Below are 24,351 nucleotides of genomic sequence, written 5' to 3'. Positions count from 1 at the left end.
CTTCCCCCTCTTTTAGCTTCTTTTCCATCTCTTTTATTATTTTACATAATTTTTTATCTATTCTTCCTTTTAGCGCCCGCACAATTTTTTCCCTGATACTACCACCCTCACTTTCTTTTTGCCATTTTTCTAGCTCGTTTTTTGCATCCCCACTTAAATTGTCCTTCATTACTTCACAACTTAGTACATGCTCTAGCGTTTCATCTTCTTTTTTACACATTCTGCATTTCCAGTCCTCTAGTCCGGATTTCCCCGCTTTTGTCAAATTTCCGCATCTGAGTCTCGCCCACACTTCTTTCATCCCCCCACTGACTTCTTTTTCATTCCAATATTCATTTTCCTCTTCCAATAAAATTTCTTTATATAACTCATTATAATTTGATTTGTTTATCTTTTCAGCCTCAACTTCTCTCAGTTTTGCTCTATAGCATTCTAGACCAATCTTAATTTTTTCTTCTATTTCTTCTATCTCCGCTCTATCGTATATCATTCTTGTTATCTCTTCGCATTTCATTTCTTCTGTCAAACACTTCATTTTTTTACCCCCTATTTCTACAATATATCTCCAAAATCTTTCAACAATTACTCAGCTAATCTCTTCCTCTCCTATTTCTCTTCTTATTATATATTTAGGAGTATTTCTTGCAACTCCCAACTAAACGCTGATCTGTCTAATTTATTTTGTAGTACTTCTATTTTTTTCACTTTCTCACAACCCCATGTCTCCACTCCATATAGGCAACCTGCTCTAACTATAGTGTGCTATACAAGTACCTGCGATCTCTCATATTGTTTCTTTCTGTTCTTCTTATTAGCCCCCACGTTGCATTTGCTACTTTCTACTCTCTTTGCTTTATTCTTCATCTCCGTCATATGTTTCTCCGCGCTATTTTTTGTTGTAAATATATATCCAAGGTATTTAAATTCATTGACAACTTCTAGCTTCTCCTTCTTGTAGTACCAGTTTTTCTCTACATTTTTCCCTCCATTTCTGAAAATGATGATCTTAAAAAGGTCTGATAATTTTCCTCTATTTTAAATATTTCAGCCAAAAATAGAATTTGAAAATTTTCAAAATTATAGATAAGTTTTACAACTTCATTTTTGAACTTTAAATTTATTTTGAATAAAGCAAGTGAGTTAGGATAAAATAGACAAGGACCTTTATACAAAATAAAATCCATCCTTTATTTAATAACTTTTTTATTCAATTGATTATTCCAACATACACATTACCATTTAATTTTAAATTAAACTACAATTAAGTATCTCACATCAAAGCAAACAAAACATAAATATCCATCTGCAACTTGAATTATAAAAAGTCTCAAAGTCTCATGATATTTACAAATAAAAAACTATATACACCCCTTCAAAATTTACAAAACTAACAACAACCAAAAAAAATAACAAAAATCCCTGATAAAAAAAAAAAAGATTGAGACAAAGAAAAAAGTATTGAAAAGTATTGATTTTCTAATCAATACAATACCTTTCGATACTTTTTTCTTTGTCTCAATACTTTTTTTTATTCAGGGATATCCTCAGCGTATTTTCGAAAACATATCATCAATATCCCCTTTATTAAGCCCTTGGCCTAAATTCTGGTAATTGATTGAAATGCAATTATTATTATTATTAATAATATTATTATTATTATTATTGTAATACGCAAATTGATTAACCGGCTGCGTACTTTGTTCTTCATTAGAATTGCAAAGTGACCCCAAAAAAGTGTAGTCAACAAACGAGGTGCTATCTAAATCACTTTCATTATTATAATTATTATTATTATTATTATTTTTATTAATAATATTTATATTACCAGTGAGCTTATTATCCAAATCACAAGAATAATTACATAAATAATTATCAGGTTCAATAGATTGATTTAAATTAGTCCTTGAAGAATCTTGAGTTGCTTTGTGGATATTATTTTTGGAAAAATTATTTCCAGTTGGTAAATCTGCATTATAAATAGAATAATAATCATCGTAATTATACCCTAAGTAATTATTTTCATTAGAATAATTATTCTGACTAGGATACTGAGTTTCTTCAATTACTACTTTGGGTGTTAATAATTTTGTTAGATCATTACGTTGGTAATTAGAAGCTTCAAATTTGCTTTCAGCTGATTTGTTAGCATTGTAGACAAAATTAGGCTGGTTGTATAATTTATCATCTTGATTTTGAGAGAGAGCGCTGCTTGATGAGTCTTCGCTGACCAGCTGGTTCCAGTAGATGTCTTCTTGGGACTTTACTTGGTACTTTATGGTCCCAGAACCCAAATCTAAAAGAGTTGAAGGAGATCTGTTGCTTGAATTGGTGCTAGAAGGGTTTGAAGGAAAGTCGGCTCGCAGAGGCTGGTCCAGCTGGAAGATCTCGCCAGGTTGGAAGTATTCTTCCGTGATTGTTGGGAAGTCGTAGGGATCTTGAGTGCTTTGAGATTGTGGAGTGGTTTGAGATTGCGGAGTTACGAAGATGGTATCGGTGTTGTTTGAGTTTTGGTACCAGTAAGCTTCTGAGGGTTGTGTGTAGGGTTGGTATTGCTGGTATGGTATTGAGGGTTGGCTTGGGCATGTGCATTCAAAGGCTAGGTGCGAGCATGAGTAACCTGGAAATGTTAAATAGTGAATTTTGGGAAATTGAAATGTATTTTTTTAAATATTGATGTTTTTAAAGATATAAGCTCATCTTCATGTTACACGAGTCAAGAGCTTTCATTTGAGTACCCACACGCATTTTTGATATATTTTTCATACATATATATATATATTTCTTTCTAACCCGTTATCACCTATTCGGTCATTTTCATGCTAGTATAAATCTAATTTCAAGTGGATGGAAATTTCCATCTTCACTAACGATTTGAGACAATTCGTCTTCGGATAGTTAGGTCGATGGGCAACCATCGAACTTGAACACTAGTTAGCTGGTGAATGCTAGTATCTGTTCGACTATATGTTAAGTATTAACGATGGAAAGCTACTGAGAATAAAGGGCAACTTTTTGAAAAAAATCCATGAAAAATTAACCAAGCCAGGAATCGAACCTGGATCTCCCCGATTACATGTCAGGATGCTTTTACCAGTTAAGCTACCGGGTCATTCTCCACTTACTTTCTCTCAGTATACACTTAACTCTCAGTAGTTTTTTTCAAAAAGTTGCCCTTTATTCTCAGTAGCTTTCCATTGTTAATACTTAACATATAGTCGAACAGATACTAGCATTCACCAGCTAACTAGTGTTCAAGTTCGATGGTTACCCATCGACCTAACTATCCGAAGACGAATTGTCTCAAATCGTTAGTGAAGATGGAAATTTCCATCCACTTGAAATTAGATTTATACTAGCATAAAAATGACCGAATAGGTGATAACGGGTTAGACGAATTATAATAAATCACGGTTGATAAAATTAATAAAAGTTTAAAATATATATATATATATATATATATATATATATATATATATATATATATATATATATATATATATATATCATGTATATATATTAGGGTGTGTCAATTTTAGGCGACTTTTTTTTTTCAACGAAAAAACAGGCTGAAAACTTGCATGAAGGTGAGAACAGAAGCCAGTTCAAAGCTGAGCTCTTAATATTAATATTTAGAGGTGTCTGTCCCTAATTTTTCATTTCCCATTTAAATAACATAGGAAAAAAAATTCTTTTTTTTGTTTATTTCTCTAGCTCGGCATACGCACCTCATATATATAAGTCCATAGCATATTCTTGTAGAAAATTTAACGCTCTACAAAAAAGGTCTCTTACACTTTTATCATAAAGACAGCCGTTCTAAAGTTATTCAGACGTAAACTTCTAAATGTATAAAATTTTGATTATTCAAGTATTAAACTGATACAAATTAATATATTACTGTCTTAAAAATTATTTTTATATGGATAATTGGTTCTGATGCGCTAATATTTTCATAAAGCTAAAAAAAAATTACTCATGTATCAAATTTTTTTCTTCTTTATTTCATTTACTGTAAGAAAATCATGATCCGAGTTGAATGAATTAAATTTTTGAAAAGTTTCACGGAATTAACAATTTATTACTCTACACGGAGAGAAAAGAAAAGTTTGGAAAATCAGAAAAGTGCACGTCTCATAACGCTGATTTATCACAAAAAAATCTGGAAAACGGTTGACCCTAAAGGCCATCCCTGCAACTTCCGCTTATTCCATATCTTAGCGCTTAAAATTGCACTTATGAGGTTTTTGAGCTCTTGAAGTCAAAAGTCTGATAATAGTTTCAAAGAACAGTATTTTTTGAACTTTCGAAGTGCAATAATTCTTAAATAAATTAACGAATAATCATTAATAATAATGTATATCATTAATAATAATCATAATAATAATTTTCTTACAGTAAATGAAATAAAGAAGAAAAAAATTTGATACATGAGTAATTTTTTTTTAAGCTTTATGAAAATGTTAGCGCATCAGAACCAATTCTACATATAAAAATAACTTTTAAGACAGTAATAAATTAATTTGTATCAGTTTGATACTTGAATAATCAAAATTTTATACATTTAGAAGTTTACGTCTGAATAACTTTAGAACGGCTGTCTTTATGATAAAAGTGTAAGAGACCTTTTTTGTAGAGCGTTTAATTCCCTACGATAATATGCTATTGACTTATATATATGAGGTGCGTATGCCGAGCTAGAAAAATAAACAAAAAAAAGAATTTTTTTTCCTATGTTATTTAAATGGGAAATGAAAAATTCGGGACAGACACCTCTAAATATTAATATTAAGAGCTCCGTTTTGAACAGGCTTCTGTTCTCACCTTCATGCAAGTTTTCAGCCTGTTTTTTCGTTGAAAAATAAAGTCGCCTAAAATTGACACACCCTAATATATATATATTTATATATATAATATAGATTTTAAAGATATAAGCTCATTTTGACGTTACACGAATTAAGAGCTTTCATTTGAGTACCCACATACATTTTTGATATATTTTTCATATATACATATATATATATATATATATATCTAAATATATTGAGACACTACAAATGTCCCGATTTTATCAGCCTGGCGAACTACTACCCGAAACTTTCGTTACCGACGCTCGCTAAATTAATGTGTAGCTCCCGTGACGTTACAGGACGACACGAGGAGGAGAAAAAACAGTTGCGAACCTCAAACCTTGAGCATTGATCGACACTTCGATCTATACGCCGGTGTCAACCATCACGTAAGATATTTCTTAGTCAATTTACTACTATACCACTATTACCACTATTAGGTGATTACTCACTAAAACTTACTATCAATTAATCCAATATTCCTTTTTTACTACTATTAGGTGACTATTCACCATAATTTACTACTAATTCACTCTTATATTTCTAATTTTCAATAATATTCATTCCATTGCTACAAATATTCTATTTTGTTAAGTTACATTACCGAAATACCACAAGTTTATATTAAAAGTGCTTATTTTGTGTAATAAAGTTAAGTTTATTGTTATCACCGCTATACACTATTACTAAACTACCGCTATTCACCTATCTATTTACTACGACTATCTATCTACAACCTGCCAAAGGGTCAATCAAAGACGAAGGGTCATCGTTGCAGTTAAAATTTGTAAGTAAGTAAAATAAATTAACTGGCACGCGTGAGAACTTCTGTCTCAAACTAATAAAATCATCTAAAGACAAAGACACTCATTGGTTCACGGGAGCGGAATATCCCAGAGCAGCGTATCCCATTTTATGAAATTTCAGTGATTATTTGCCTATCCCTCGCGAGGACTTAGTGACTTAAATAATTAAATTTTTAAACAAAGAAAAATTTAGTGTTTCAATATATAAATATATGAAAAATTGATGTGGGTACTCAAATGAAAGGTCTTGATGAGTGCAATGTCAGTGTGAGCTTATATCTTTAAAAATGTCAGTAGTTGACAAGATACAATGTTATTTCCTAATTATTGATATTTTCCAAGATATAAACTCATTTTGATGTTACACTCATCGAGACCTTTCATTTGAGTACCTACATGGCATTTTTTATATATTTTATATATATGGTATTTGTGAAATATATAAATATATAAAATATATGAAAAATTGATGTGGGTACTCAAATGAAAGGTCTTGATGAGTGTAATGTCGGGGTGAGCTTATATCTTTAAAAATGTCAGTAGTTGACAAGATACAATGTTATTTCCTAATTATTGATATTTTTCAAGATATAAACTCATTTTGATGTTACACTCATCGAGACCTTTCATTTGAGTACCTACATGGCATTTTTTATATATTTTATATATATGGTATTTGTGAAATATATAAATATATAAAATATATGAAAAATTGATGTGGGTACTCAAATGAAAGGTCTTGATGAGTGCAATGTCAGTGTGAGCTTATATCTTTAAAAATGTCAGTAGTTGACAAGATACAATGTTATTTCCTAATTATTGATATTTTCCAAGATATAAACTCATTTTGATGTTACACTCATCGAGACCTTTCATTTGAGTACCTACATGGCATTTTTTATATATTTTATATATATGGTATTTGTGAAATATATAAATATATAAAATATATGAAAAATTGATGTGGGTACTCAAATGAAAGGTCTTGATGAGTGCAATGTCAGTGTGAGCTTATATCTTTAAAAATGTCAGTAGTTGACAAGATATAAAGTAATTTCTTAATTATGTATCTATAAATTTATAACACATAAAATTAAATTTTTTAATTAATTAAATAATACTTACATTTATTAGAAATAAGTGGTGGTGGTGGTTGTTGTTGTTGTTCTTGTTGTTGATAATTTCTTTTCATTGGAAGAGAATATGGTCCGGAAGTTCGACGTTTTCTTTGTTTTAGCGACATAATCTATTGAATAAAAAAAATAAAAAGTATTTTTAATTATAAAATCATTATTATTAAAAAATTAAAAATAAATTGAGAATTTAAAAATAAATAATTATAATTACCTTTGATCCAACTGCCGCATCGCGATCGAGAAAAACGCCGAATCCTTTGATCCTTCTCCCGTTAGTACTACTTCTCCGCGATTCCGCAGTTGATTTTGGTTCAGGACGTGGATGATCGTGGTGTCCTTTTGCTTGGAAAAATATTGCATGGGGTGTATGACGCCAAAAGTGCGTTACTGGGTAACCACAGTGACCTCGACATTGTTGTATCACTAAGACTCCAGGACATGGTTTATTTGGACATGTTGTATTTTGTTGCTTTTTCCTAGCCTGTAGATTATTTTTATTATTATATTATTATATATTAAAAATTTTAACAATAATAAACTTAGGAAGTTTATTATTTAAATTGATTTTTAAAGTCATTGCTCAAGGATTCAAAATATAAGAAAATTGATAAGGACCTTTTTTTATAAAGGATTCAATCCTTTACAACACGGAAAAAAGAAAACTCGAAATATTAAAGTATAAAATGTAAAATCGGTCCCGTCGTAATCAAAACTAGAAAAATTACAGTTTGAAATAACATTTTTCTAAATTCAATTTTTTAATTTAATATTCAGAGCTTGCAATGTAAATATTACATTCTACAATGTAATTCTTACAAAATCTGTAATAATTACAATATGAAACTGTAATTTTTCCAGTTTTCATCACGAAGCGCTACGTTGCATTATATACTGTAATTTTTCGAGTTTTCTTTTTTCCGTGAAGGAAGTCGCTTATAATTTTATGATATTTTTAATTTTTAGCTAAAATCAGTACTTAAAATTTTTAAAAACTATACAAATAAGTTTTTTAACTTAATTTTTGAACTAAAAATTCAAATTTTAAAAAAAAGAATGAGGGCAAAATTAATAAAGACCTTTTTTTATACTAAATTTAAATTTCTATAAAAAAGGTCTGATATTTTTTTTATATTTATAATATTTTAGCAAAAATCAGCATTTATAACTTTCGAAACTTATGCATAAGTTCAAAAACTTTGTTTTTAAACTTTAAATTCAAATTTTGGCCAAAAAATGAGCGGAAAAAATTAATAAAGATCTTTTTTATAGTAAATTTAATTTTCTATAAAAAAGGTCTGATATTTTTAATATTTTAGCCAAAAATATCCCTCAAAACTTTTGAAAACTACAGCCAACTTTTTCAAACTAAAATTTAAATAAATTAAGCTATATAATTTTCTAAAAAAAAAAATTAGGAAAACGGTTGACCCTAAAGGCCATCCCTGCAACTTACCGCTGATTCCGTTAATAGATGACCGTTTTTTTTGAGCTCTTCGAGCTCAAAAATACAATCTGTGTGTTGTTTTGAGCTCTCCGAGCTCAAAATGATACCTTTTCTATGCTTTTGAGCTTTTGAGCTCAAAAGTCTGATAGAAGTTTCATAGAACACTATTTTTTGAATTTTCAAACCCCAATAACTTTTCAATGAATGAACTGATTTTTACGCGGTTGGCGGCATTCTACACTGATAGAAGGATTTGTTTATAGTTAAAAATATTTGTTAATATTTAACAAATCATTTATTAGAGACCACTTTTTAGTCCTTAACAAATATTTCTTAGTATTTAAAAAGATTTATTAATATTTAATAAATGAATATCTGATTTATTAAATACAAACAAATCATTTTAAATACTAAGAAATATTTGTTTGATACTAAAAAATGGTCTCTAATAAATGATTTGTTAACTATTAACAAATATTTTTTTAATACAAATAAATCCTTCTATCAGTGTACGCAGTTTTTTAAGCCTCATGAAGAATTTCTAAGTTTCAATTGGTCAAACTAAAAATTTCAGAGTAACTCCGAAAAAACACTTTTTTCGGTTTTCTTTCGTTCACGATATCTCTCGAACGAATCAACCGATTTTGACCGGATTGGAGGCGATCGACGTGGTTTTTCAAGGTTGAGAGCTGATTAGTTTTTGGAATTGAACCATCAAGCCGTTTAAAAGTTATTCCAAAAAAACCACATTTGAAAAAAATTTTTTTTTCAGTTTTTTTCGAGATTTCTCCAAATTTCTCAAAATCTATCGGTCCGAATCGGTTCAAATTTTCAGGAAATCTATGTTTGGCGAAGCCCTTTCGAATGGCTTCAACCGCGATAAAATCGGTTGAACCGTTCAAAAGTTATAAGAGGTTTACATACAGACATAGTGATACCCTCGCGGGAATAGTCAGGGAAGCTTCTTAGGACCTCTAAACGTCGAGATCTGATGATAACTCGATTTTCGAAATACGGGGTAAAACCAATAACTTCCCGATTTTTGAATATTTTCAATTTTCTTAGCGGGAAGTTAAAAATAAAGTGCAAGCTTACCTTATCACAAATGGCCGGTCGTAAGTGTACCTGTCCTCCATTGGGCAAAATGCATTTAAGTGAGCAGACAAGCACACCCAAACAAGATTTTTTCAAAATACTAACATTATGATTGTTAGTATTCCTCATAGCCCACCCGGATAAATGTTTCCTTGCTTCTTCACAATCTGGGTCGTAAACTTGTCTTACATGTCCATCAGCCCACTCCGAAAACAGGTCATAGTTCACGACCTGGAATTAAATTAATTAATTAATTAATTTATTTAATATAATAAAATTATTTACTGGGAATTTCCTAAAAAAATTCAGACCACAATTTTTATCCCAAATAAATCCAACCTTCACCTGATACTTGAATAAGTCAAGTCATAAATAATGTCGAGTCTAAAATCCTTCTATTGTCAAGTATAATCTTAAAACCCACGTGTTGTATACTTCGTCTCGGCCTAGGTAAGCCTAGGTATGAGTTACTACAGGGTAAAATTTTACGACTAAGTACATAAGTACTTAAAGCATTGTACTAAATCGATACAATGAGAAAATCACTTGCAGATGGCAAGTTAAAGTAAATAACATACTTAGAAACTACATTTTATTTCTTTATACTTCTCTAGCGCATGGCTCTTATTTAAAGTGACCTGAAATGGAATTTTCCTGGGTCCGAAAAAAGACTCGGGGAATTCCCTGATGATCTTTTATTTTTCCCGAAAATTGACGACCATAAAATTTTTATTTTTTTAAATTAATAATGCAATTTAATTATTAAAAATTTGGCTTGATTTTTTGGTATTTATGACGAGTTTAGAGAATTTTTAAATAAATTTTGAAAATAATAGTGATATTAGATCAATTATAAATAATTTAATGGACAAGTGTGACGGAATAAATTTATAGAACCAAAAAACTATTAAAAACTCCTTCAAAAACTTTACATAATAAATTTATTAAAAAGTTTTAGCCAAAATCGGTATTTTTAACTTCTGAAAACAAAGCACAAGTTTTATAACTTCATTTTTGGAGTTTAAATTTAAATTTTGAAGAAAAAATGGAAGAGTACAAATTTGATAAGGACCTTTTTTAAAGAAAATTAAATCTATATATATAAAAATAAATTGCTGTGCGTTACATTGTAAAAAAAGCGGTATTAAAATGGACTCATTTTAACACCGCTATGTAACACCTGTGTATTAACACCTGTGTAGCGGTGCTCTTTTGCGGTGTTAAAAATCCGGTGTTGAACCGGTGTAATATCGGTGTAACCGGTGTAATACCGGTGTAACAGTAGAATAAATTTACACCGTATCGGAGTATGAATATTACATGATCCATAAAACACAATTAATATTCAATTTTCAATTTATAAAATTACGCAGAAATTGATTTAATTAATGTTATACAACAAGTTAAATAGTATTTACAATATTAAATGTTTAGGAACAATATAATAATTATTTTTATTGTAACCATGATGTTTCTCATAATATAATGGATGTTTTAAACATGACAAATCTACAGCTGTGCAAAAATAAATTATCTATATGAAAATCATTTAAAAAACGTTCAAAATTGTTCTAAAAATGTCTCAAATTTGTTGTAAAAACACTAAAACTGTCCAAAAAATTTTCCAAAATTGTCTCAAAAATATCCGAATGTCTCAAATGTATTAAAAATTTGTTCTCAAATAGTTAAAAAATGTTTTAAGATTATTCAAAAAAGGTTCCACATAAGATTTAAGGACAAAATTTCAACTAAATTGATTCAAATAAATTGCATTGATTCTAAAATTATCTTAGAAGTATTCCGAAAATCTTAAAAAAAATACTTAAAAGTTATGAAACAATTACTAAAATCCACTATTATAGAGTTTCCGATTATCTATATGATGTCCTAAAATTGTCCTTTAATAATGGTGTTAAGTAACACGGATCGAAAATTTACACCGAGAGAATTTCACACCATTATTTCACGCTACACAGCCGTGTAAAGTGCTCCGGGTCCATTTTTACATCGAAATTTTTTACAGTGTATTTATTATAATCAAAAATTTTTATCTACTTAATATTTTATTATTTTAAACTTTCTAAATTAAATACTAACTTTTTTTGATTATTTATCTTTAATTATTAAACATAAAAAGTTTAATTATAGAAATTGTGTTACTTAAAATATTATCAACACCGGAAAATTTATAGCACCGATTTAACACCGAAAAAAAATATTTACACCGCAATCGGTGTTACTGCTACACCGATTTCGGTGTTGAATTTAACACCGGAATTTTTAACACCGTACACCGTATGGACTCACACCGGTTTTTTTTTTTACAGTGTAGTCTCGCTAAAACTCAAAAACGGCTGGACCGATTTTCAAAATTGTTTTTTTGTTTTGTTCGCTACAGTTCAGAGATGATTCAGAAAAAAATTTTTTTTGAAAACCCGACAGTTCAGCTAAAAAAATCATTATCAGCAATCATCATCAAATAATAAAAAAATTTAAAATTAATTGCTGTGCGTTAGTTTCGCTAAAACTTAAAAACGGGTGGACCGATTAAAAAATTCTTTTTTGTTTTGTTCGCTATAGGTCAGGGATAATTAAAAAAAAAAAAATTTTTGGAAAACCCGAAAGTTCAGCTAAAAAAATAAAAAATTGTTAATTTTGTATCGGAATCGCTATTGTTGCGCTTGAGCCTCAAGGTTCCAAAAAAGTGTACCAAAATTGTTTAATATGTAGGAAGATACGTACAAGTATACTGCAGAGTTATACTATTTACCTATATTCAGTTTGTAGGACATAATTACAAATCTCAAGAAGAACGTTTGTTATTACTTTTGTTTTAGTCGTGTTTATTTTCATATTGTTTATATCTGTCTATATATATATATATATATATATATATATATATATATATATATATATATATATATATATATATATATATATATATAAATGAATAGCTGTGCGTTAGTCTCGCTAAAACTCAAAAATGACTGGACCGATTTCAACAATTTTCTTTTTGTCTACAACTTACCATCAAGTGGGGCATCAAGATTCTAAAGCTCGAGAATCACAGGCTCTCGAAGTTATGTTTAATTCGCTTAGCTGAGTTGAGAAACTCCTCCACTAACAAACACAAGTGTAACTGGGCTCATTAACTATCCACCCTACTCAGGACGGTCAACGAAGAACAACTGCTGGATAACCTGGATGTGGATCACTGGAGTGCTAGGAAGAATATTATTGTTACACGGAGAGCATTCAATGGTATATACAACTATCCAAGTATTGTAAAAACAGGCTTCTTAGTATGAATGATTGCAAGAACTATCCAAATTGTTAACTGAACCATCCAGATAGTTACATTTACCATCAGGATAATAATTATTACCATCTAGCTGGTAAGTTAAAAATGGTAAACTTAATCATAATATATGTTAACCGCTAAAATCATGTTAATTTTAAATTCTACAATCATGATGGTAATTATTACCATCGCAGCTAGTAATATGATTAGTCACTATGTGACTACCGTGACTTGTGAATTATAAATAAACAAAAAGTTCGCTTTATTAAATAATGACTTTTGTTAAATTGCACTGTACTTTCTTAAATATTGACGTTTTTGAAGATATAAGCATATATTTTATATATTTATGTATAATATATATAAATATATAAAATATATGAAAAATTGATGTGGGTACTCAAATGAAAGGTCTCGTTGAGTGTAATGTCCGGGTGAATTTATATTTTTAAAATTGTCAATAGTTTACAAGATACAAGGTCATTTTTTAAGTATTGATATTTTTAAAGATGTAAGCTCATCCTGATGTCACACTCGTCAAGAGCTTTCATTTGAGTACCCACATGCATTTTTTATATATTTTTGATATATACATATATATAATATATATAAATATATGAAAAATTGATGTGGGTACTCAAATGAAAGGTCTCGATGAGTGTAATGTCAGGGTGAGCTTATATCTTTAAAAATGTCAATAGTTGACAAGATAGCAATGTCAGTTCTTAATTATTGACATTTTTTAATATATAAGCTCATCCTGATGTCACACTCACCAAGAGCTTTCATTTGAGTACCCACATGCATTTTGATATATTTTTCATATATACATATATATAATATATATATTTAAATATATAAAATATATGAAAAATTGATGTGGGTACTTAAATGAAAGGTCTCGATGAGTGTTATGTCAGGGTGAGCTTATATCTTTAAAAATGTCAATAGTTGACAAGATAGCAATGTCAGTTATTAATTATTGATATTTTTTAATATATAAGCTCATCCTGATGTCACACTCACCAAGAGCTTTCATTTGAGTACCCACATGCATTTTGATATATTTTTCATATATACATATATATAATATATATATTTAAATATATAAAATATATGAAAAATTGATGTGGGTACTCAAATGAAAGGTCTCGATGAGTGTTATGTCGGGATGAGCTTATATCTTTAAAAATGTCAATAGTTAACAAGATAAAAGGTCATTTCTTAATTATGTGTCTATAAATGGAACATTTTCGAATGCAGCCTAAATACTTATTATGATAAATTGACTATCGATGAGAATGATATGAAACCTTGAAAAGGCGTAAATTCAAGTCAAGACCTTTGCAATGACACTAAATTTCACTAAAAAAACCGATTTTATCACATGACTATCCTGGAGACAAAATTTTTGTTATTTTTTTAATAATATAGATATACTTTTTTCAGTACTCACTCTTATGTCAAACATTAGAATGTTATTATATTCTGACTCTAAAATCGAAAAAGTTTAGTCTTTTATACTTCCTGTTTATTTTTTTTATGATTGCAATCATGATGATTTTAACTATCTCCGATGATAAAAGTTACAATCTAGATAATAAACCGTATCATCATAATTGTGGTAATTAATATATACTGATTGTACTAATTACAATCGCTGGATAGTTGCATTTATCATCTTAACTTTGCAAAAATTAATACACTGATAGAAGGATTTGCTTGTATTAAATAATATTTGTTAATAGTTTACAAATCATTTATTAGAAACCACTTTTTAGTATTGAACAAATATTTGTTAGTATTTAAAATAATTTGTTTGTATTTAATAAATCTGATATTCATTTATTAAATATTAATAAATCTTTTTAAATACTAAGGAATATTTTTTAAGGACTAACAAATGGCTTCTAATAAATTATTTGTTAAATATTAACAAATCTTTTTAATTATAAACAAATCCTTCTATCAGTGTAACCATCCTGGATAGTAGAAGTTACAAAATAGGGATGGTTACCATTAACATAAAATTCTCTCCGTGTAGCAAGTTTCGACGCCACCTTGGCTGATAGGGAGAGGTACTCACGATCCAGCAGCTGCCAAACAATTTTTCCGATTCCTCTCTTCGAGGTTATCCCTGAATTGTCGTTGAGGGTGCCCCACCACCTCAGTAAGCCAATCATTTAATGACGACTGGCATCCAAGTATGCGTGCTATTTGTCGATCAACTCTGAATCCATTAACTTATCACCGCTAAAGGACTGCAATTTTTGCAGCACTGGTAGCAAAGAGACTATCCTACACGTGCTCATTCAGTGTCCACTGTACTCTGATCTCAGCAAACAGTTCTGGAAGGAAGAGCTCGCCCAAGGATCGGACTACGATAAGCTGGGAGTAATCCTAGGAGTCACTTCAAAACCTGACCGGAGAAAGCTGTTTGATTTTCTCCATGAACTGCCTCACACTCCGGAAATCTTACTTTTAACACGTACTGCAGAGGCATTATGAATCAGTCAAATAAATAAAAATTAAAAAGTTTAGTGAGTCTATAATAAATAAACATTGAGGCTGGACGGCGACTTTTACTAATAATCTAAATTGATACTATTTTATTGTTTTATTATATTGCTTTCTAATTTTTAACTTTATTGAATTTAATGCGTTATTTGATCTGAACGAGCTATTAGTTATTTTATCGCTTTTAATTGTATTATATACAGTCGTCGTCATTGATTTGTAACGGTTGGCAATGATTAGAGTAAAATAAAAAATTCTCAATTTGGACATCTCTCACTAAAAATTTCAATTAATAATATGTTTGGAAAATAAAAAAAATAAACGAAACTATGAAGAAAATTTACATAAAATAAATAATTGTAAGCTCAGACAAACATAATTATAGAACTTTAACCAAAGAAAAAGTACTATACATAGAGATAATTAAAAATGAAAAATTCCTTTATTGTAAATCACCAGAGAAATAATTTGGATATTCATAAATATACAAATGAAATATTTCAAATAAATTTGATATTTCAATTAAAAGAAAATCAATGAAATGTCAGTCTCCTAATAATTTCAGTCTCAAAAATAAACAATATCAAATAACGATAGCTAAATATAAAGACATTTACTAAAATATTAGATCACATCATTATACAAAATTAAAATTGAAAAGGCCTAAAATTAGAAAAGAGTCCATCAAAGCAATTTAAATTTTTTAAAAATGGAAATATAAACAAAAGAAACAAAGGAAATTAAAAAATAATGACAAAACTAAATTCAGACAATTCGAATAAAAGACATCAAGGTTATTCGACATATACACAAATGAACAACTCTGAATATAGAAAAGCTTTACAAATTAACATCTCTAATTATGGACAAGAAAATTCGGAAATCTCTCAATATGGACATCGCTCATTAAAGAAAACAAAAAAAAAATACAATATTTATAAATTAAAAAATAAGTAATCGTTAAAAAAAACACGCTTTAACATAAAACCAAACTAAAAAGTAGGAACTTAATTTTTTTTGGATAATTCAAAATTAAGTTAATGTGATTAATAAAAAAAAATCATTTTTATGTAAATAAATGTGGGGATTAGATAAAAACAGTTATTCAAGGGTAATAAACTCTGCACCAAGACATCTTCTTCGGAGAACTTTACTGAAAAATTAATTTTTATTAATCATAGGTAATGTACGATTTTTTAATTTTTAGGTAGATTTTTGATGAGGGTGGTGCCGATTGAGTATCAGCACCGGCACGTGCCAGAGTCGCGGCTGATTGCGTGGTTGTAATTGCCATTGCGCCGGTACACGATGATCCGTTTTGATGATGCGCTGAATTTGATGATTGAGACGAGTCGTCCGCCATCTCGTCGTCGCTCAAATTGTCCAGGTCGTAGGAGCACGCGGTTGATGCAGCGTTCATCGCTGATGATTAGAGTCAATGACGAGGGTAATCCATGTCAAACTTTGCTTTCTTGACTACTAAAGTGATACTATGATAAAATTCATAAAGATCAGTTCAATAGATTTATTTCTAAAAAATCTACCTAAAAATTAAAAAATCGTACATTACCTATGATTAATAAAAATTAATTTTTCAGTAAAGTTCTCCGAAGAAGATGTCTTGGTGCAGTTTATTACCCTTGAATAATTGTTTTTATCTAATCCCCACATTTATTTACATAAAAATGATTTTTTTTTATTAATCACATTAACTTAATTTTGAATTATCCAAAAAAAATTAAGTTCCTACTTTTTAGTTTGGTTTTATGTTAAAGCGTGTTTTTTTGAACGATTACTTATTTTTTAATTTATAAATATTGTATTTTTTTTTGTTTTCTTTAATGAGAGATGTCCATATTGAGAGATTTCCGAATTTTCTTGTCCATAATTAGAGATGTTCATTTGTAAAGCTTTTCTATATTCAGAGTTGTTCATTTGTGTATATGTCGAATAACCTTGATGTCTTTTATTCGAATTGTCTGAATTTAGGTTTGTCATTATTTTTTAATTTCCTTTGTTTCTTTTGTTTATATTTCCATTTTTAAAAAATTTAAATTGCTTTGATGGACTATTTTCTAATTTTAGGCCTTTTCAATTTTAATTTTGTATAATGATATGATCTAATATTTTAGTAAATGTCTTTATATTTAGCTATCGTTATTTGATATTGTTTATTTTTAAGACTGAAATTATTAGGAGACTCATATTTCATTGATTTTCTTTTAATTGAAATATCAAATTTATTTGAAATATTTTCTTTGTATATTTTTGAATATCCAAATCATTTCTCTGGTGATTTACAATAAAGGAATTTTTTATTTTTAATTATCTCTATGTATAGTACTTTTTCTTTAGTTAAAGTTCTATAATTATATTTGTCTGAGCTTACAATTATTTATTTTATGTAAATTTTCTTCATAGTTTCGTTTATTTTTTTTTATTTTCCAAACATATTATGAATTGAAATTTTTAGTGAGAGATGTCCAAATTGAGAATTTTTTATTTTACTCTAATCATTGCCAACCATTACAAATCAATGACGATGACTGTATGTACTACTTCACCGTTTCTTTTTTTTTTTTTGTATATAGGATTACATCCTTTAAATGCAATAAATAATTATAATAATAATTATTATTATTATTTTGTTCGTTATAGTTCAGGGATGTTTTTGAAAAAATAAAATTTTTGAAAAACCCGAAAGTTCAGCTAAGGAAATCAACAGATCTGAAATTTTTAATCGTCTATTTTCTGTATATATGGACAAAAAAAAATTTCATAAATTCAGTGTTCATTTTTTGGGATCTTGATTTTCAGGCGATAATGAGAAGCGAGTTTCATTTGATAACTTGGCAAAATTCTAACCGCACTTCATGCAGCCAGTATTTATTCTTTATCGAAGTAGATTAGAGTTTAAAGATTGATAATTGCTGTTCGAAAGGTGTAATAAAATATGTTGTAGGTGATACGAAGTTCACCGGGTCAGCTAGTATTTATATATTTTTAATATATTTAAAATATACACGGAAAAAAGTAAACTGTAATATTCACTCGGATTCCGATTACTTTTTACAGTTTCAAACTGTACAGCGGACATCGGGGTGGCAAAAATGTGAATATTACAAAACTTAATGTAGAAAGTATAAAAGCCACAATTTATAACTTAATATCGAAAATAAGTGATTAGTAGCTGTCACTATAGTAAATAACGACTCTCGCATGTTGAAATAGTATATTACACACCTGTGGCAAGAAAATGAGAAATGTCTCAGAACACATATATGTTGCCCGAGGCGAAGCCGAGGTCGACATATATGTGATCTGAGATATTTATTATTTTCCTGCCATAGGTTTGTATACTATTTTTCTGTCCGACAGAGGCGGAAAGCGGCAATTTCGTTTAGCGCAGCGGGCCGAAAGTTGCCACTTTCCGCCTGGAGGGCAGAATAGTATATTACACACCTAGGGAAGTAAAGTAAGAAATGTCTCAGATCACATGTAATTGTCGGCCGAGGCGAAGCCGAGGTTGACAAACATGTGATCTGAGGCTTTCTTATTTACTTCCCGTGGAGTGTATACTATTTTTTTGCTCGACGAAGGCGGAAAGCGGCAACTTTGTTTAGCGCAGCGGGACGAAAGTTGCCACTTTCCGCCCGGAGGGCAAAAAAAATTATAGTTTCAAACACTAAAAATTGCCGTTTCAATGTGTAGTCTATACTATCATACCGAGTAACTTGTGACTATGACCATAGTAAATAACAACAGTGGTTTTATAAATTTTATAGTTTCAAACAGTAAAAAACGCCATTTTAATATGTATTTTATAATATCACGCCAAGTAATTTTTAACAATAATAATGGTAAATAACAACCCTGATTATTTAAATTTTATAGTTTTAAATATTATTTTCGGATATAATTTATTAAATTTGCTATCGGGATTAACAAAAAAATTAACAATAAAAAAAAACTATTAATAAAAAATTTTTTTTCCATTTTGTCTTTATCTTGTTTTTTTTTTGTTTCATTTATATTTTTTTTTTTATTTTTGAAGTTTTTTAAAGGAGCTGGAGGAGAGATGAGGTTTCAATCACATTCTCATTCATTCATTTTGATGAAGTTTTACGCTTGCCTTAAAAATAAATTCAGAATAGAATATTACATACCTATGCCAGTAAAATAAGAAAAGTCGCAGATCACATGTAATTGTTGGCCGAGGCGAAGCCGAGGTTGACAAACATGTGGTCTGAGGCTTTACTTTTTACTGGCCAAGGTGTGTATACTATTTTTCTGCTCGACGTAGCCGGAATGTGGCAACTTTGTTTAGCGCAGCGGCCAGAAAATTGCCACTTTCCGGCCGGAGGGCAGAAAAAATATTGCCCTAACCGAGATTCGAATAGTACCCCTAACGCACGCGAGACTATTACCTAACCGCAACGCTATACGAACGTTGGGGAAATTTTTTTGTCAGGAGTTTGATTAACCACGTATTACTGGCTATCTTGACAGTGTTAGTGTCTCGTGCCGAGTATACGTTGAAATATAAAATTGAGACGAAATGTATGTGGCATCAAACTATTCGTAACGTGATTGGTCGAATATATCATAAGCATGAAAATATATGCAAATGCTATAGTCAGGCGCGCGCTTGCGCGCGCAAATTCAAATTCTATTACGTTGAAAATATGAAATATCTTCGTTTATATGTAAAAACTATTTACTGACAATAATTATATAAAAATTAATTAATTAATAATAATTATACTTATAATATTAATTATAATAAAAAACAATACCAATAATTTATTTTTTGAATTTAAATAAAAAATAAAACAAAGAGACTATTCTTTATTATAATATTATGGAATATCTCAACAAAATATTATTAATAGTAATAATTATAACAATAATAATAATAATAATAATAATAATAATTATAATTACAATATATCGCGTACCTTAATGAAATGAGAAGTTTCACGTTTTACAGTCAATTATAGAGACCAGTTATGAAATATATGATCTTATTTTGTAAACTTATTAATATTTATTTTTTCATTAAAATTGTTGTCGGCGCTGTCCAACACGTGTTAAAAAAGTCATGCGCATTGGCGAAAAAGATAGTACTTACTAATGCTCTGCAAGAGCATTAACTTTACAAATGAGGAGAAGGGGAAGGTCCCACACTCAGAGAATTTAACGTTTGAAACAGTAAAAATTCTACTTTTAAAATTATATACGTGTCTTATATACGTGACTGAATAAAGTAGTCAGTACTTGTCTCGGATAGCTTAACTGGTAGAGCCCTCGGCGCGTAACCGAGAGATCTGGGTTCGATTCCCAGTCTGGGCTGTCTGATTATTTTTTCAATTACGGAAAAATTCCCACTGAGTAGGTCCCCCCCTTTCCCCTATCCGTTCTTTCCCAACTCCCTTAAAATTTGCTTTAATATGGCTTTATATTTTACTCGTCCAAGAACATCAATAATTACAGTTTCATCTTTAGCGTTGCGTTTAAAATTTACCATTTTACTTTGTAAATATTGACGTTGCTTGTATGGAAATTTACTAACTGTAGTTTATATTTTTTACATATCATACGATCATTTTTTACGTACGAAATGATAAATATCAAAGTCAAAGTTCTTAATTATTATATTTTAACATTTTCGACTTTTACATAGCGAATATTACTGTTTGAAATAGTATTTTTTAGCGTGTAAACAATAAATTGTAGTGCTTAAATGGTAAATATTACATAGTGACTAGTAAAATCACGATTTTACTGTTTGAAATGGTAATTTTTATAAGTTGATCATTACTTATTACAACTCGACTATTATTTATTACAGTTTACTTTTTTCCGTGTAGGAATTAAAATTTTCTATAAAAAAAGGTCTAATATAAGTTATAAAGCATTAATTCTAGACCTTTCTGATACTAAATTTAATTAAAAAAATTAATTTTATCCTATAAATACACCAGTCAAAATTTTCCTCTTTCTTTTAATTATATAGATGATTCTTACATTGGGAACATTAGAGTCGTTAATATCCCATTCTTGAGGTGATTGCTGTTGATTATCTCCAAGATTGGCAGACATTGTCGGTGATCGCATGCTACTCCTGAAAAATTGACGGATCTTTTAGTTTGTTTGGAGAAAATTGTTGGAGTTTAATCTAAAGATTGCGCAATATAGCAGAGGCTTGGAGTCAGAGAGAATAAGAGAGATAAAATCCCAATTTATGGCACGCATGAGAGGTGTATCTTTTGAGACACTATATACTTATGGGGAGACGTGGGTGGCCTTAGTGACAACCGTATTTACTTCATTATTTATTTATTTATTGTTTTTAGTGCTTTTGGAATTAAAACAAAATTATTATAAATGATGAAGAAATGAAGAAATTATTTTTATTCTAAAAAACTATCAATAAGCTCTGCAATTTTATTTTTACATTAAAAATCCAAATTTTGGCCAGAAAATTAGAGATGTTTTTTATTTTAAATATTTTAGCCAAAAATTACAGTTTAAATTTTTGGAAACTATAAATTTTTCATATTTTTAATTTTTATGACGAATTTTAAAATTAAAAAAAAAATTATTCAAAAGTATAAATAAATGATAACAAATAAATCCGTAAAAATAAATAAACGTAAAAGGTAAAAGGGTAAAGAATGAAGGTAAAGGTAAAGAAGAAATGATTCAAGAGAAGGTGGAGTGAATGATTGCCCGGATCGGTGATAAAGTCATCGCCTTTAGCACCAAGTAAGATGATACATCGAGCGGTGATTTTAAAACGAGATTGTAAGCCTTAAAACATGTGTGTTATTCGCATATATTCCTCCATCTACCGATATATTTCATTTTATTTTTATTAAGATTAAAACAAAAATTTCCCTCTCTCTTGACACTCATTAAAGTCTCCCGTATTTTCTGTGTTTAGTAATTAGAATATACACTGATAGAAGGATTTGTTTATATTTAATAAGCTTGTAATATAATGTAATATAATTAATGCAAACTAGCAATTTTGCAGTCACTGTGTGACTGCCGTGACTTGTGAAATATAAATAAATAAAATTTTAATTTATTAAATAATTAATTTTGTTAAATTGCACTGTACTTCCTTAAATATTGACGTTTTTAAAGATATAAGCTCATCTTGATGTTACACTCATCGAGACCTTTCATTTGAGTACCCACTTGCATTATGATATATTTTTCATATATACATATATATAATATACATAAATATATAAAATATATGAAAAATTGATGTGGGTACTCAAATGAAAGCTCTTAATGAATGTTACATCAAGATGAGCTTATATCATTAAAAATGTCAATAGTTCACAAGATACAAAGTCACTTCTTAATTAATGACATTTTTTAAAATATAAACTCGTTTCGATGTTACCCTCATCGAGACCTTTCATTTGAGTACTCACATGTATTTTTGATATATTTTTTATATATACAAATATATGATATATATAAATATATAAAATATATGAAAAATCGATGTGGGTACTCAAATAAAAGGTTTCGATGACTATAATGTCAGTATGAGCTTATATCTATAAAAATGTCAATAGTTAACAAGATACAATGTCATTTCTTAAGACATAAGCTCATCTTGATGTTACACATATCGAGACCTTTCATTTGAGTACCCACTTGCATTATGATATATTTTTCATATATACATATATATAATATACATAAATATATGGAAAATTGATGTGGGTACTCAAATGAAAGCTCTTAATGAATGTTACATCAAGATGAGCTTATATCATTAAAAATGTCAATAGTTCACAAGATACAAGGTCACTTCTTAATTATTGACATTTTTTAAAATATAAAGTCATTTCGATGTTACACTCATCGAGACCTTTCATTTGAGTACCCACTTGCATTTTTGATATATTTTTCATATATACATATATATAATATTCATAAATATATCAAATATATGAAAAATTGATGTAGGTACTCAAATGAAAGCTCTTAATGAATGTAACATCAAGATGAGCTTATATCATTAAAAATGTCAATAGTTCACAAGATACAAAGTCACTTCTTAATTATTGACATTTTCTAAAATATAAACTCATTTCGATGTTACACTCATCGAGACCTTTCATTTGAGTACCCACTTGCATTATGATATATTTTTCATATATACATATATATAATATTCATAAATATATCAAATATATGAATAATTGATGTGGGTACTCAAATGAAAGCTCTTAATGAATGTAACATCAAGATGAGCTTATATCATTAAAAATGTCAATAGTTCACAAGATACAAAGTCACTTCTTAATTATTGACATTTTCTAAAATATAAACTCATTTCGATGTTACACTCATCGAGACCTTTCATTTGAGTACCCACATGTATTTTTGATATATTTTTCATATATACATATATATAATATTCATAAATATATAAAATATATGAAAAATTGATGTGGGTACTCAAATGAAAGGTCTTGATGAGTGTAACATCAGGATTAGCTTATATCTTTAAAAATGTCAATAGTTCTCAAGATACAAGGTCATTTATTAATTATGTATCTAGAGATCTAGAGAACAATTAATGAATGTTTCTCCCAAATAAATATTTATTAAAATTTAATAAATTAAATAATTGTCTTCAAATAAATTAAATTAATAATAGTTAATATATCCTTCTATCAGTGTGTTTATAAATATTAAATATTTATTTATTACTTACATTACAACCATAGTCGTTGATCTTAAAAACTTTTATCAATTCCAAATAATTTCACTAAAATTAGTGTTTAATTTTCAACTCTCACTTAACCTTAAAAATTCACTTTTTAACTTTTGTTTTGTTTTTTTTTTTTTTTTTTTAATTTTAAAATGCACACCCACACGCTCCCGCGCTGTGAGGTGTGCAATAATTTTCTTCGATCTTAAAGTCGAATAATAAAAGCTTAAAATTACAAATTTAAAAATTTTCCAAGGATCAGGAGAGCTCTGTTAGCATGTGGAGCCAACGGAGTCACGAGCCAGACTGAAGTAATGTTGATGTTGATGGGGGACAAAATAAGTGTCGGAGATTCCCTCTATGGGGAGCTTCGTATAATACCTTGGGTATAAATTAGTAGTACCTTTTATATGTTGAGTGTTTGATAGGTAGTAGGTAGCGTCGGCGCTGTTATAAGAG

At 29.0% G+C, this 24,351-nt stretch overlaps 1 protein-coding gene across 1 annotated transcript; it reads right to left on the bottom strand.

The window, feature by feature from the left end:
• Positions 1 to 1,544: 1,544 nt before the first annotated feature.
• LOC123266487 (transcription factor glial cells missing-like) lies at positions 1,545 to 24,018 on the bottom strand. The gene is made up of 6 exons (XM_044730738.1): positions 23,896 to 24,018; positions 21,174 to 21,270; positions 9,329 to 9,559; positions 7,001 to 7,270; positions 6,779 to 6,899; positions 1,545 to 2,617 (listed from the first exon to the last, which is right to left on the bottom strand). The coding sequence occupies exons 1-6, from the start codon at positions 23,904 to 23,906 to the stop codon at positions 1,545 to 1,547; spliced, it is 1,803 nt and encodes a 600-aa protein (XP_044586673.1). The 5' UTR covers positions 23,907 to 24,018.
• Positions 24,019 to 24,351: the final 333 nt, after the last annotated feature.

Source organism: Cotesia glomerata, linkage group LG6 (genome assembly GCF_020080835.1).
Source record: "Cotesia glomerata isolate CgM1 linkage group LG6, MPM_Cglom_v2.3, whole genome shotgun sequence".
In the NCBI taxonomy this organism is placed as follows: domain Eukaryota; kingdom Metazoa; phylum Arthropoda; class Insecta; order Hymenoptera; family Braconidae; genus Cotesia; species Cotesia glomerata.
This window is presented reverse-complemented; position numbering and strand designations above follow the sequence as displayed.